The sequence below is a fragment of the Helianthus annuus genome, chromosome 13 (assembly GCF_002127325.2).
Source record: "Helianthus annuus cultivar XRQ/B chromosome 13, HanXRQr2.0-SUNRISE, whole genome shotgun sequence".
Classification (NCBI taxonomy): Eukaryota; Viridiplantae; Streptophyta; class Magnoliopsida; order Asterales; family Asteraceae; genus Helianthus; species Helianthus annuus.
Genome location: NC_035445.2, coordinates 58,043,312 through 58,059,899, shown reverse-complemented (window position 1 = coordinate 58,059,899; position 16,588 = coordinate 58,043,312). Strand labels below are relative to the sequence as shown.

General features: G+C 40.2%; 1 protein-coding gene across 1 annotated transcript; it reads right to left on the bottom strand.

The window, feature by feature from the left end:
• Positions 1-12,765: 12,765 nt before the first annotated feature.
• On the bottom strand, positions 12,766-13,988 carry LOC110894850 (pollen-specific leucine-rich repeat extensin-like protein 1). Its single transcript, XM_022142083.1, has 2 exons — positions 13,707-13,988; positions 12,766-13,650 (listed from the first exon to the last, which is right to left on the bottom strand). Exons 1-2 carry the CDS (start codon positions 13,986-13,988, stop codon positions 12,766-12,768), a joined length of 1,167 nt encoding a protein of 388 aa, XP_021997775.1.
• Positions 13,989-16,588: the final 2,600 nt, after the last annotated feature.

Below are 16,588 nucleotides of genomic sequence, written 5' to 3'. Positions count from 1 at the left end.
ACACTACGTGAGGATGGCGTCGGGTTCCAAGTCCTGCAATAAAAACAGAAAAGAATGTTGGTCAGAAGGTTCACCACGGCCCCGTGTTGAGTGAACACGGCCCCGTGGTCGGAATTACAGTGATTGTTTTTCAGATCCCAGTTACTGGAAGTTGGACACGGCCCCGTGTTGCACCGGCACGGCCCCGTGGTCAGCCTTCTGTAACTTGAAAAACAAAAACTGCCAGTAACGTTGCTGAGCACGGCCCGTGTCCGACCAGGCACGGCCCCGTGCTGAGCTCTGCAGAAGCTGAAAATCTAAAAAAAATCCTAAAAAAATTAAAGAAAAATAAAAATATGATTAGGCCGTTGATTCCTAACTTTCTTAAAATCCTTGTGTCCCCGGCAGCGGCGCCAAAAAACTTGATGTGCGTAAAGTGTGTTATATTTTTAGATATATATTTAAGCCCTTTTTTACACTTTTAGCCAAGTTTTAAATTTATAAAACACGATATTCACTAACACTAAACACACATATGGGCAAGTGCACCCATCGTGGACGTAGTATAGTGTTGGTAAGATACCGAGGTCGTCCAAGGACACAAGAGCTTTTAATACCGGTTTATCCTCAACGTCTAATCAAATCAAAAAGGTTAGAAAAATGTTTTAAATTAAGAAAATAAAAACTAACTAAATGCTGAAAATAAAAATAAAATAAAAACAGATAGACAAGATGAATCACTTGGATCCGACACGTGTATTAGTATAACCTTTGATTATTTTCGCACTTTTGCACTTGTTTAAGAGATTATCTTAGTTATTGTAGTAGGCCCCTCTTTTGAAGGCGACATTACCCTCAACCCAGTAGTTTGAGTCAGCAAGGATACAATCCTAAAGGGTCGGATTATTGAAAGATAATGAATTAAGTTATTAATGCAAATTGTGGTAGGCCCCGCTTCTGGCGGTGACGTTACCCTCGGCTAAGTAGTCTGAGTCAGCAGGGATACAGTCCTAAATAGCCGGGTTATAGTATTAATAGTAGTTAACTTATGAGGGGGTCAAAGAGTTTGAATCCCCGCCATCCAATACCTATGGGCATTGAAGGAGATCCTACTAAATTTGACCCAGGTCCCAAGCAGGACCTCTAAACGCTGAACAAGGGCAAGACCCTTACCAAACCGTTCCCTTAACCCCCGAGCAGGTAGCCAACATACCTCCATATAGACCGTGGAGATATGAATGGTGAAAATCTTTTATTTTATATAGACAGTAAAATAATTCCAAGACACCACGGACAAACGATAAGGAAAGATCACCTTCAACATAAGTAACTAGTTATTAAAGTCATTAATACAAAACCAAATAAAAAGTGCAAAAGATTAAAAATAAAAAGTATTATACTAAACACTTGTCTTCACCAAGTGATGTAAGAGACTTAGGCAAACATGGCCTTGATTGTCAAGAACTCTTACGATCAATCTTGGATCCCGAGACGACTCACACACTCTATGATGGACAATGGATGATGGTGGTGGATGATGGTGTTATGGTGGTGGTGGGTGGTGGATGAAGTGTGAGAGAGGTGGTGTGCCAAGGGATGAGAGAGAATGAAGCCAAGCTCATCTATTTATAGGCTGAACAGAAGGCTGGACACGGCCCCGTGTCCGCTGGACACGGCCCCGTGCCCGTCTGACATTCTCTCACTTCATTAATTGTAATTGCGAATTACAATTAATGCGCCTGCTGTACTTTCACCACGCCCCCGTGCTCGCTGGACACGGCCCCGTGGTGGGCAATGGAAGCTTCTACTGGTTTGTCTTTTCTGCTGCTTCCTGGGCACGCCCCCGTGTTCGCTGGACACGGGGCGTGTTCAGACTCTGTTTCTTCTCCTTTGCCTTGGGAGATGCCGTTGAGGGTCCGGGCAGTCCACTTTTGTTCCTTTTCTTGTATTTATGGTAGAATTAGCTGCCTTTTTGCTTCTTTTGTGATTTTGAGCTCATTTCATCCTGAAAATACAAAGGAAGACAAAAACACTCTTTTTCCAACATTAGTACTTAAAAAGGGTTAGTTTTATGCCTTAATTGATGTGATTTATATGTTGCATTTTACACACATCAAGAGCGTCAGCCACAACGTTGGCTTTGCCTGGATGGTACTTGATGGCGCATTCGTAATCGTTAAGTAGTTCAACCCATCGACGTTGACGCATGTTCAATTCCTTCTGCTTGAAGATATGCTCGAGACTCCTGTGATCAGTGTAGATAGTGCACTTGGTACCGTACAGGTAATGTCGCCATATCTTAAGCGCGAAAACAACAGCTCCTAGCTCTAAATTGTGCGTAGTATAGTTTCGTTCATGAACCTTGAGTTGGCGCGAAGCATAAGCAATGACCTTGTCGCGCTGCATTAGCACACATCCAAGACCCTGAATGGATGCATCACAATAAACCACTAAATCGTCCGTGCCCTCTGGCAATGAAAGAATAGGTGCGCTGCATAGTCTATCCTTTAAGTGCTGAAAAGCTGTTTCCAGTGCATTGCCCCAGCGATAGGTGACACCCTTCTGTGTCAGTAGAGTAAGCGGCTGTGCAATTTTTGAGAAGTCTTTAATGAACCTTCTGTAGTAACCCGCCAAACCCAAGAATTGGCGTATTTCCGTTGGTGTACGAGGTGCAGGCCAGTTCCTGATCTAATCTACCTTTGATGGATCAACATGAATCCCATCCTTGTTTACCACATGGCCTAGAAAGTGGACTTCACGAAGCCAGAAGTCGCATTTCGAAAACTTGGCGTATAACTGCTCTGTTCGAAGGAGCTTCAAAATAAGTCATAAATGCTGCTCGTGTTCCTCCTGACTCTTGGAATAGATCAGGATGTCGTCGATGAAGAAAATGACAAACTTGTCTAGGTAGGGTTTGCACACCCTGTTCATAAGATCCATAAAGACTGCAGGTGCGTTCGTTAGCCCGAATGGCATAACTAGAAACTCGTAGTGGCCGTAGCGAGTTCTGAATGCTGTTTTGGAGACGTCCTCATCCCGGACTCTCAGCTGATGATAACCTGACCTCAGGTCTATCTTGGAGTAGTAGCTCGACCCTTGCAACTAGTCGAATAAGTCATCAATTCGTGGAAGAGGATAGCGATTCTTCACTGTCACCTTGTTGAGCTCGCGATAATCAATGCACATCCTGAAGGTACCATCCTTCTTTTTCACAAATAATACTGGAGCTCCCCAGGGCGAAGAGCTAGGACGAATGAAACCCTTATCCAAGAGTTCTTGTAGCTGTGTAGATAGTTCTTCCAATTCTGATGGGGCTAAGCGATACGGTGCACGAGCTATTGGTGCTGCTCCCGGAGCTAACTCAATCTGGAATTCGACCTGGCGATGAGGCGGTAGACTAGGTAAGTCTTCAGGAAACACTTGAGGAAAGTCGCGTACAATTGGGGTATCCTCTAATCTCTTCTCTTTCGTTGATGCATCTGTAACAAGTGCCAAAATGGCAGTGTGGCCCTTTCGTAAGCACTTCTGGGCCTTCAGGAAGGAGATGATGCCAACCACTGCACCACTCTTGTCGCCTTGAATTTCGAGAGGTTCTTGACCAGGACGAGGAATACGAACTATCTTCTCCTTGCATAAGATCTCTGCTTGCTGTTGGGATAACCAATCCATTCCAATGACGATGTCGAAACTACCCAAAGCTATGGGAATGAGATCGATAGAGAAAGTCTGACCAGCAAGGATAAGATTACAACCCTGAACTATGTGTGTGGCCTCTAGACTTTTACCGTTAGCTAACTCTACGACATGCTTAGTGTTCAGAAGTGTGGGTGTACGTTTGAGCATTTGACAAACTTTCAAAGACATATAACTGGTATCCGCACCCGAATCAAACAAAACAGTAACATAAAAGTGGTCAAGAAGAAACTTACCCATAACTACGTTGGGATCATTCCTTGCTTCTCCTTGCCCCAGCACAAATGCACGTCCCCTAGCTTCGTTGCCATTGTTGTTTCCACCGTTGTTGTTTCCGTTGCCTTGGTTGTTGTTGTTGTTGTTGTTCTGGTTTCGGTTTAACTGAGGGCAGTGTCTCTTGAAGTGACCTTCAGCGCCACAATGAAAACATCCCTTGTTGCCCTGTTGCTGATTCTGCGGTGTCTGCTGCTGCTGCTGGTTCTAAGTTACAGGCCGTGGGCTCCTACAATCCTTGGCCTCATGACCCATCTTGAGACACCTCTGACAGCGACCCTTGTTACACTGGCCACTGTGATGCCTGTTGCAATTGTTACACCTTGGGTGATTTCCTTGATACCTTCTCTGTCCGTGACTACCAGAAGACTGCTGACTGGGACTCTGGTAGTTGTCAGTCTTTCGCTGCTGAACCTGAGACTGTACCGTAGCTGAACCCTTGCTGGAATCCCCCTCCCATTTTCTCTTGTTGTCACTGGGAGTAGTAGGAGTAGCAGAAGTGGTAGCGGTAGTAGTAGCGCTGATACGTTTAGGCAGTTTGTTCTGTTCCATTGCCTGATTCGTGAGACGATGAGCAAGATGTTGAATGTCCTGGATATTGTCGAGGTTAGCCGATGTCACATGGCTCTGAATTTCTGATGCTAGACCCTTGAGGTACAACTCAATGCGCTTGATTGGAGGGTCCACCATAGTTGGACACAAGATGGCCAACTCGTTTGACCGTTTCGTATAAGCTTCAATTTCCAACCCTGTCATTTTCAGATGGTAGAGCTCCACTTCCAACTTGTGGATGTCATCACGTGTGCAGTATTCCCATTTGATGAGTTCATTAAAATCATTCCAAGGGGTGGCGTTAGCAGCTTCCAGCCCTAATATCTGAACTTGCGCATTCCACCAAGTCAGCGCAATTCCTTCTAGAGTACCAGTGGCGTATTTCACCCTGCGAGCCTCAGGGCATTCACACATTTCAAACACCGACTCGAGCTTCTCAAACCAATGGAGGAGTCCGACTGCTCCTTTAGTGCCACTAAACGTGCTTGGACGACAATCCATGAAATTCTTGAAAGTGCAAACAGGTTGCTGAACGTGTTGACCTATTGTGTATAAGAATAGGACAAGGTTAAACACAAGAGTTGGTTTAGGAGTGTAGGATCTAGAGATCCTAGTGTGAGTTACGACTGCAGGGTATACCTCCTGCTTGGGCGGCTGCAAGTGTCGCAGCAACTTGTTCGTTAATGAGAGCCGTCAACTGGGCTTGAGTCATGTTAATACGTCCAGACATGATCTTCATAGCAAAGGTAACATAAGTAAGAGAGGTTCGCGAATAGTGCGATGACAAACGAGAGTGAGCACACAAGTATTCTCAAGCAATAGTGTTATGTGTATCTAAGCATACTATGAGCAAAGTCCTATGTAACCAGCAAGTAGGTAATAGAACATAAACCATATAACCTAGGATGTTGAGTCTTGCACGTGGAGCGAAGCGTCGTTGTGGATCGTTGAGCACTGTACAGGTTATAGTCTGGTTTTAACAAAAACGTTTTCCCCTTATTAAAACCAAGTTCTCTATAACCAATGGCTCTGATACCAATCTGTCACACCCCCAAAATCCACACACGGAGTACCACCGCATGGAGGCGTGACATGACCAGGATCAAGCCACCAATCATATTGAACATATCAGTAAATAGTAAAAGTTATTCATCAATACGAAAGGTGTTTTCAAAACTAAACATAAATCAAATGTGTAGCGGAAGCATTAATGTAAAAATCCAACATAAGTATCAAGTTCTCATAATATAAATGTTTAACATGGAACTCAACAGTCCATGTGCCCACAACGATCGCGCCTCCCGTGCAAGCTCCATGAGTACCTATGGTCCTGCAAGGCATGTAACAGAGAGTCAACAACTAGTTGAGCGAGTTCACAGTAAGTAAGTTCGTAGTTGTAAGTTCTTTTCGTAACATGTGGCTCTACTAGGCCGATAGTATGTTCTATTAGTGGGGGCTTCCCATATTTGTATATACACTAGACTATTTGTAACCATAAGTGTTCTTCTTAACCCGAGAACAGTAGTACGTACAAGGTTTACGTAGGTTTTACGTAAGCGTCCTTCTCAACGCGAGGACAGTGGTACGCGGGGGTTTACGTAGGTTTTACGTAAGTGCCTATCACAACCCGAGGCAGTAGTGAATATAAGTTTACGTAGGTTTTACGTAAGTGTCCTTCGTATCCTTAGGACAGTGATGAGTACAAGTATACGTAGGTTTTACGTATGTATCCTTCGCATCCGAGGACGATGGTAGATAGTCTAGTAACACTGTAAGTACAATCCCATTCCTTCAATCCCATTCCCAACCCTAGGAATCCCATGCCTTGGTAAGAGTGTGAACTCACCTTGGTTTGCTCGGCAGATATACAGAAAGTCAATCAAGCTATATGGTGGTCAACCACGTCCTACCATGGTTACCATACAAGTTAGGTTCATATTCAAGTAGTGCACGTATATTCTACACGTATTGTACACAAGTAACGATCATGGCATACACGTCTACCATGGCAGTTCAACAACAGTGCTAGTTCAACAGTAAAAATCATGTAGCAAACAAAGCCCAACAGTACGGCCCAATTACCTAAGCCCGTAACAGTGTGCAAGTCCAAATCAGTGTGCATGTGTTCGGGGTCTCGAGTCGAGACTACAGATCTCGAGTCGAGACTAGGCGGTCTCGAGTTGTTGGCTTAAAGATCTCGAGTCGAGACTAAGAAGGTCTCGAGTCGAGACTAAGAAGGTCTCGAGTCCTGCATGTACTAGTCGAGACTAGACGGTCTCGAGTCGCAACAGGACCCGCAACCGTGGTCTCGAGTTGTGCTGTTTGTGCCGATGATGTGTGGTCTCGAGTCGATACTGTGAGTTCTCGACTCGCAATCTGTGTCGAGACTAAGTGTGTAACAACTTCCTTATTTGCAGCTCATAATTTCCGTAATAGTTGCTAACAGTTTTGGCAGTTTCAAACCGGATTAAACAACATTCAATTCAAAATCAAACATATTCGTTCAACCCTAATCATCATCTAATCAAGAACAATTAATCAAGATCATACGAACATACAACCGGATCATCCGACTAACAAACTCAAAGACTAACATGTAACAGTCTGAATCATAACATCAATTATTCGGATCAATCATGACAACAATACTACTAAACACTCATGCATATCTAAAACCCTAGTTTCAATCGGGTTTAACATTTCTAACAGTTTGCAAGTTCTCATTTTACCAAGCAGAATACAAACTAATATTATAACCATATGCATGTTCCTGTTTTTCATAACTTCATCAATCCCCCTACTAGCATGGAATCCTAAATATCATGTAATAACATACATCAATGATCAAACAACCAAACCATAACAAGACACTAACCGAAAGTAAGTGTCGGGGTGAGATGGAGTGATGAACTGCGATCCGAAGAAGATCTGAAGTAGGTTCTTGTCGTCGGTTCCGAGAGGGAGAGTAGAGAGGTTAGGGTTTTGTGTGTGTTAGTGTTTCTGCATAATGAGGATTACACCTCCTCCCCCTAATGTTATGTTGTGCACAAATAAAAGAATGGGCTGGACCCATTACGGGTTGCCCTTGGTCTCGAGTCAAGCATAGTGGGCCGAGAATAGTGTGTGGCGAGGGACAAGGTGTGCGGCCCAGTTTATTTTATATATATACACAAAACACATTCATGTAACACATAGCATTACCTTAAAACCATGAATCATGTAATCACATAGAGTTCATACAGGTTAACACGTAACACAAGAGACGGTTCTAAAATACGAGTTGTCACAATAGATAAGGTTGTTGTATTATCACAATTCAGTTTAACTAGCAGGTTCACAACAGCTTGCAATTCTCTTAAACCAACCACAAAATCGCACACACAGTCGCACACATTGATCTATATTCTGCCTCGGTAGATGAACGAGACACAACAAGTTGCTTTTTACTTTTCCATGAGACTAGAGAAATACCCCAAAAAATTGCAAAAACCAGTAACAGATCGACTACTATCAACACACTTTACCCAATCAGAATCAATAAATGCAGTTAGTTAAAGCACATCACTCTTCTTAAACATAACCCCAAATCCATGAGCCCTTTTTAAGTACCCTAACAACCTTAGAGTTATTTAAGTATGAGTTATAGTGGAGTGCCAAAGCTTTACATTTCCAACACTATTAAAGCATGACATCACAGAACTCAAGCATTACCACAAAAGTATAATCCATCAGTTTTTCTACCAGTCACCATGGTTTTCTTTGAGACAATTATATTTATAAAAAACTACCCTTAACTTGTTAAATCTAGCTAACCTATGAACAAAAACTAAATTAACGCAATATTCAGGAACAACAAAAACATCTTTTAAGATAACAGATTTATACAGTTTTAGAAAACTAATTTTAGTCATCTTAGCATCATGTACCATTTGGATGCTTCACATTTATGTTGTAATCAGACACATCTATTTGATTAAGCCAATTTATATTTGAAATGACCACATGTTGATTAGCTCCTGAATCTATTGTCCAATGTTGTAATCAGACACATCTATTTGATTAAACCAATTTATATTTGAAATGACCACACGTTGATTAGCTCCTGAATCTATTATCTAGTTACTACTTACATGAGAAAACGCATTTGAACTAAAGCTAAAGACTCTTTTGTACCCACTCAAAGAAGAGAAGACACTAAAGCATTTACCTCCAACATTTGAACTAAAGCTAGAAGTTTAGAAAACTAATATGAAGTAAGAGAATTCAAATATGTACTAGAAGATTGAACAATTTATCATTCACAGAATTATTAGACACATTATTTTGTAGCCCATTGACTATTTTGATTAACTCTGGGTTTGTAGTTAGGAGGATAACCAATTAACTCAAAACATTTTTCCACATTATGTCCAAGTTAATTACAATAAGTAAACTTAAGAATTGGATTAGATCCTTTGTTAAACTTCCTTCTATTTTCATTAAGCTGGTTTGATTTAGACACAAAACCAACATTTGTTGTTTTAGAAGAAGTATTAGAATTCCTTTGACATTCTTCCCTAGAGATGATAGAAAAAGAAGTTTTGACAAAGGGTAAAGGATCTCTAGTTAATAGAGTAGTCCAAGCAGGTTGATATACATCATCAAGCCCCATTAAAAACTACATTAATTTGATTAAATGGTCAAAATCACTAAATTTGGTTGAAGCATTACAAGTACAAGAAGGAAGTTGAACCATTGCATCAAAGTCTTTCCACATACTACTCAATTTACAATAATACTTGGACACACTAGAACCATTTTGATTAATTGAATTAATTTTCTGATACAAACCAAACATAACAGACCCATCAACTTTATGATAGGTTTCTTTTAAATCATCACATACTTCATAACTTAGTTTAGAATATACCTGCCCTATATGCAAATCCTCAAACACAAAAATTTAGAATCCAAGTTAATACCACAAAATTACACCTTTCTCATTGACTAGCAAGAATTGGATTATCTAATGACTGAACACAAGATTTATCAAGAAATCCAAATTTATTTTTGTCTAACAAAGCTAATCTCATTGCATTAGCCCACACAGTATAGTTTTCAGTACCTTTGAGTTTAACACTCTCAATAGTGAGACTACTAGAATCACTAGCATGCAAGTATAAAGGATCACTAGCATCAAGTTTCTAGCCAGCGTTTTAGAAGGACGATCACCCATTGTAAACAGTTATAGAATAAGCACATAGTTGTCAAGAATAACAAAAATATATCCACACAGTACATACAAACATAACAGAATGCAAGAATACCAAATCAAGAAACATAACCCCCAAACAACACAACACAAGGCGAAGCCACACAATATAGTTTTTCAGTACCTTACCTTTGAGTTTAACACTCACAACAGTAAGACTACTAGAATCACTAGCATCAAGGTTGCTAACCATCGTTTTCAGAAGAACCATCACCCATTGTAAACAATTATAGAACAAGCACACAACTGTCAAGAAGAACACCAATATATCCACACAATACAGACAAATAGAACAGAATGCAAGAACAGCAAATCAATAAACATAACCACCAAACAACACAACACACGACGAAGCCACACTAGTGTCCCTATCATTGGTTCGTAACTCAATGGTGCCAACGCAGGTTTTAGTGAGGGAGCCTCCTAGACCTAGACAAATCCTAGAGTTTCTATAACAGGGGATGGTTCTCCCTAGTTTCAAATCCCAAACCCTAACTCTAAAAGAAACGTAAAACACAAAAGAAATAAGATCAGAAATGATCTCACCATGAGGTTTGCCCAAGTTAGGTTTCGCCAATAACAACTCACAATAAGTAACCTTCACTTAGGGTCACCACACTTGAGGCATAAGAAACCCCGATCCACAATAGAAAGCTCCTTTGATGATATGAATATACGAATAACACCACAACTCAGATTTGAACAATCACACAAAATTCAAGAACACACATCTGGAAACCCTAGATCTGAAAACAACACAGCAGAAACAACCAAAATCACCAAATTTTAACTAAAGATCAAACATAAAAGATACCCAAACCTTATAAATTTACCTAAAGAATCTTTATAAGATTATATGCAAATCAAAAACAAAAATTACAAAATATTGGTGATCATCAAAGTGATGAACACTTCAACAAAATCAAATGAATTGTCATGAACAAGACATGTGAGGATGATGAACATTAACAATGGAAACCCTAGAAGTCTCTGGAACAGAGAACCACCTCACAACTCTCAAAACTGAGAAAATGAAATAATTCATCCCTTTTTAGCAACTCCCCAGCTATGCCCAAAGCAGGCCAAACCCATGACTTGAACAACAACAACAACACTTCATCAATAGCCCATCATGAATAGAATCCAGGTGAAACCCACGTGCCCCCAAAACCATTTCGATATTGGCCCAACCTCACAAACAACAAAAACATATTATAAAACTGAAAAACAATAAGACAATATCAAATAAAATATAAAACTGAGAAAATATGCAACACATTATCTTAACAGATAGCTCATTTTGTTTACTGATAATTTGATTAATAAGGTTGTGTATACTTACTAAGACACATGTATATAACATTTGAAGTTTTGTCTCTGTACCATCATGGTGAGAATTTGTTCTCATTTTCTTTTGTTAGTTAAGGCATTGTCGTTACTTGTCACCATCATTTGTGTCAATCTTACGACCGCTTGTTGCTAATAGTCGTCGTGTCATTACGACAATGCGCTTAGTTATTGTGTCTATATAGATGACGATGCCTTAACCCTTGCCACCACGATTACCTTTATTTATTTTATTTTCATTTTTCTTGCAATTTCTTCTGACAACAACCCTACCACCGCCATAATCTTAGTCACAACTTTTAACTACTGAGTATTTTATGATACTTTCTGAGACATTTCTTTTACCAAATATTTAGTTTTATGAGTCCTCAATGGATATAGTGTGGTAGTAAGGTGTCTCCCATATATTTGAGAGGTGAAAGGTTTAAATCCTATATGATGCAGATATAGAAGTATTTAGTGATATGTTAGTTTGTCATTCATAATAATAATATGTAGCATTTAATTCAATTGTGGTTTGATCAATTGTTCTGTTTTATCATTAGTTCCTTTACTGTATTTTTTTTTTGTTGACTGATGATGTTGGTAAGTAAAACCCACTTTCTAAAGAACTCAAAAATTGAAGACACTTAGAAGCTATATACATTTGCTCAATTGCTTAGGGTGGAAGGGGTACCGACCCCTTCGGTGACCATAGTTTACCGCGCGACAAGGGGCGCCAGCCTCTATTCGATGAGCGGGGAGTAGGGGATACGATGTGTAGTCATCGAATGTGGGAAGAGAAGAGAGATGGGAGGCTAATAGTGGGCACCAACCCCTTCTAACTAATCACACATTTTCTTTTATTTTTTTAATAAATTATTTACCACTCTCCATGTGTTTGAGCACCCCTAGTGATTGAGTGTGAAATGAGGAGTGGAGTGATGAGTTGACATGGCATGACATTATTGGTTAGAGAAAAAGTTTACCACTCCCCATTTGGGGAACACTCCTTCCACCCTTAGACCACCCGTACTCGAGCGTGTTTTGGGCGTTTTTTTGCCCAATTTCGCCCACATACGGCCCCCAGGGGCGTTTTGAACCTAAAATTGCATTTGGCGTGCTATTTTCCACGCCCTTGCTCCCATTTGTTTGTCCAGACACCCTTCATCTTCCTATTCTTTGTCCAATAAGATTTTCTGATGGTTTTCGTTTTATTTAATTATATTACATCTCATTTAACATAATGCCCCACATCCCCACTACACCCATTTTAGAAAATGCCCCATAATACCTCATTGCTGACTGAGCTGCCACATGGCGCAAAACGCCAAAAATTAAAGGCATTACCACTACACATGGTGTTATAAGCTCAATAGCATCTCACTACAGTAACAAAACAATGCTTTATCAAAAAGTCAACACTATCCTCCAAACATCAAATCCCATATGGCTTGCCTGAAACTCGCACACCTCCCTTGTAAAAGGAAAAATATGGTACTTAACCAATGTTTTGCTTTTTATAGAGAAAAGTGTCCGGATAGTCCATGTGGTTTGCCCAAAATATCCACCAAACTACAATAGTCAAAAGTCAATAAGTCAAAAAGTGGTCTTCCAAAAAGGCTGTGCAATCTGGGCTCAATAGCTACACTCTCATCAAAAGTATGCTACCTGCATAAAACCAAAAAATGTTATGCTGATGGTGGAGGAGGAGGAGGTGGAGGAACGAAAAGCAAACTGCGCAAATGCGCTAACTCCTCCTCAAGAGCATAAACGGTACGCAGCAGGTAACTAATCTGCTGCTCCATAGTAAGAAAACGAACGTCAAAATCTGGGTATGGCAGAAGAGGAGCCGGTGGAGTCACGAATGGTGACTGACAAGTGCAAGGTGGAGGACGCGGAATCCTCTCTAACTCCATGACTATACGGCACAACAACTCCTGCTGGAGCTGTAACGACAAAAGCAGATCATCCCTGGTGTAACCAGTGTAATGTGAAGGATGATATGGGTCAGACACAGGCATCGTGTTGGGCGGAAACCAAATAAGTGGCTCGCCTATGGGTGCAGAAGCAAAAGGAGCAGTGTGTGTATACTGTGGCATGAAAGGATCGGCTGCTGACACAGAAGGTATATGACTGGGCTGCTGACTCGATGGACCTTCCCCTGGACGGGGTGGAGGGATATCCTGTAAGAACGTGACCAGTAGATCAGTACGGTGAATGTCAAAAACATGTGGGTGAAATGGGGCGATATCAGCTGGTGCATGTGTAGGTGTAGGTGGGGGAGTAACAGGCCTAACAAAAGGAGGCAAGTCATCATCGTCCTCGATCCACCCATTGCGGGTGAATGCATATCTGGGGTCAATCTGGGCTGCAAAAGGAGCATGATCAACAAGTACAGGGATCGGGTCAGGTAAAGGTGGTGCAACAACTGGAATGTCAACGGGTACAGGGTCATGCTCAGGCAAAGGATCGTGAGCAGGTATAGGCTCGGGTGCAATCATAGGCTCAGGGTCAACTGGTGCAAGCTCAGGATCGGCGGGTATCACGTCAGGGTCGACAGGTGCCTCAAAAGGCTGATCATTGGGGACAAACTCAATCTCATGCTCAGGATCAAATTATGTGGAAAGACAGGATCGAACTCATCATCAAACTCGAAATCCTGTGGAGAAACAGGTGCGGCAGACATAGCTGTGTCAGAATCAGAATCGGTGGGATAATGCTGCAATCCCAGTGCGTGTAAGGTAGTAGATGACACAGACTCGAATGAATAAGGACCAGAACGGTCAGATGAAATCTCAACGACAGGAATCTCGACAAGCGGAACAGCAATGACATCGGCGACTGGAACTCCATCATCCTGGGCACCCTTAGGGAGGCCCTCAATAAAAAGATCGATGTCGTCGTCAGACATAGCGTTAAGAGGCAGATCCTCGAGAGGAAATGCAGCAAGAGGAAAAGGAGCAGGGATCTAAACAAGAAGTAGATCCTCGCCAGGAAGACCATCAGCTAGCGGTATATTATCGCCGAAATCTGGTAAAGCAAACGGCTGGAAATCATCATCGTCGTCACTCGTAGTGTCAGAGGTGAAAACGTCAGGGTCTGTGGCTATCTCATCATCTGAAACTATGGCCATAGGGTCTACTGTATCTGATACTCCACTCTCAGAGGAGGACATGGTGTCTGTAACAACACAATCACAATATATGCACATATATCAACAATCATCAAATAAGCAAGTAAGCAGTAACAACGTAAGCATGTAATCATCCTAGTCTTCCCAGACTATCCCACCCAGCCTCTCAGACTGAACTACCTAGCCTCTCAGACTAAACCTCCCCAGTTTCCTAAACTGAACTACCCAGTCCTCAAACTGAACTACCCAGTCTCTCAAACTAAACTTCCCCAGTTTCTTAGACTAAACTTCCCCAGTCTCTAAGACTAAATTATAAGCTTTGAAATGTGTTTTGTGCTTTTTTGTTTGTAAAAATGTTTGTTCCCTGGATCTGGACGTTTTGTGCATGCAATGTAAACATGTTTGAAAACATTTTCGTGAGAGCCCTAATGATCGTAGTCTAGACTCGAGAAAGAATCCTAGTTCGCTACGATCGAAGCTCTGATACCAAACTGTCACACCCTGACTTTTGCGGAAGCGTGATTATTGGTGTGACTTTCTTAATACCATAGCATTCAATCATAACAACACTATATGATAAAAACCATAGATGTTCATCCATAAATTTAAATTCAAAAAATAACACAACATAATTGTTTGAAATGTTGACACCAAGCTTAAGATACAAACCACCACATGTTTAAATGAGTTCATAAAGACTTAACAAAAGACCTTAACTAAATCCGAGTTTAGGAACATGTATCCCGTCCAGGAATAGGATACATCTCCTAAACCCTACTGACTTGGATGACATCCTTTATTCATGACGCAGCTTGACAAACATGCACACACCTGCCACATCCACTTAGTTCCCTGAAATACATGTAATTTGAAAACATCAACAAAAGTTGAGCGAGTTCATGTGTTTGTGTATGAATAAACCTTTAAAGTATGCCTGTATGTATGTCCCTGGTATGTAGCAATAAGGAAAAACAGATCACCAATGGTTTGCAAGGCCAATGGTATGTGTGAAATGGTGCAGGAAAACTCAAACCTAGCGGAATTTTGCCACGGCATTTGTATGTGGACATAGTCACCACATGGGCCACCCTGGTCCTCATGGGTGTAGGCTCGCTACACCCAAATAGATCTATCACTCATGTCCCTCGGTACTACGACGAGGATTAATGGCCTTAATTGTTATACCCACCTTCCACATGATCAAGCGGTAACCCTCCTTAGCTAACCATACCATGTATAAACTGTTTGTAAATAATTGTAACATGTATATCACCCCCGAAGTTATAAAACTGAAAACAGTTAAAAGAAAAGGGGGACATGAACTCACAGTATTGCGTCTTCAGAATCGTAACCCAAATCTCTTCAGCAAACCCGACTACCTACAACGTACTATGTCTATTAGACTAACGGGTCGTGCCTTGCCTTAGTATTTACGTGTTTGAGTTACGTTTCTTTTAGTATTATCCCAAGTTATAATTTCTTGTTAAAATAATAATTGTTTTAACTTTAAATTATATTATTTTTGAAATATTTGTTAAACAATAATTTGTAATAATACTTCTCAAGTATTTATTTCCGTATTTTCTTCCCAATGATGGGGGTATTTTATACATGTATTTTCGTATTCTTGTATTTGTAGTTCCAAAATAATATATTTTTAAGTCTAACTTAGAAAACATATTTAAACTTATTTTGTCCAAAAATCATGTATTTCAAGAGAATATATATTTTTCTCAAAAATCATATATCTTCCAAATATTCTAGAAAAATATATTTTAACTTCCCAAAAATAATATATTTTCTCCTTGTCAAAAATATGATATACTTTAGTAATATTTACAAAAATCATATTTTCATTTCTTGCATCCAAAATAGTATTTACCAAAAATATATTTATAGCGGTATTTTCCGGAATATTTTGTAAGTTACTTTCTTACGTTCGGTTTCACAATATTAAGTGCGTAACTTATATATATTTATTCCTCGTGATTTTTGGTATTATTTTGGGTTGTAAATTTCTTGGTATTTTGTTAAGTCATATTACTTTAAATCCTAAAATAATATAACTAATAAACAAAGTATACAAATAATTACACACAATGCGTCTTCTAAATATATATCTTCCAAATACATATTTAGTTATTTTTATTTACAAAAACCAACCTCCAATATTTGTATTTTTGTAACAAAATCTATGGCAAAGTTTATATTGAAAACCATAGTTTAAAACATACTTGTAAATATTTGTTTAAAAATATTTTTCTAAGTGTTTGTATTTTTAGAAAATTTCGTCATAGTTTCCTCTAAAAATGGAGGTGTCCATGCTATTAAAGCATATCATTTTCTTTTCAAAAATCATCCCAAACAATCAACAATCA

What these genes read in the sequence shown, in the direction of transcription:
- LOC110894850 (XM_022142083.1), bottom strand. Translation starts at nt 13,988, where the DNA reads ATGTCTGACGACGACATCGATCTTTTTATTGAGGGCCTCCCTAAGGGT. An exon ending in TTGATGATGAGTTCGATCCT is followed by an intron (nt 13,651 to 13,706) that starts GTCTTTCCACAT and finishes CCCAATGATCAG; the next exon opens with CCTTTTGAGGCACCTGTCGA.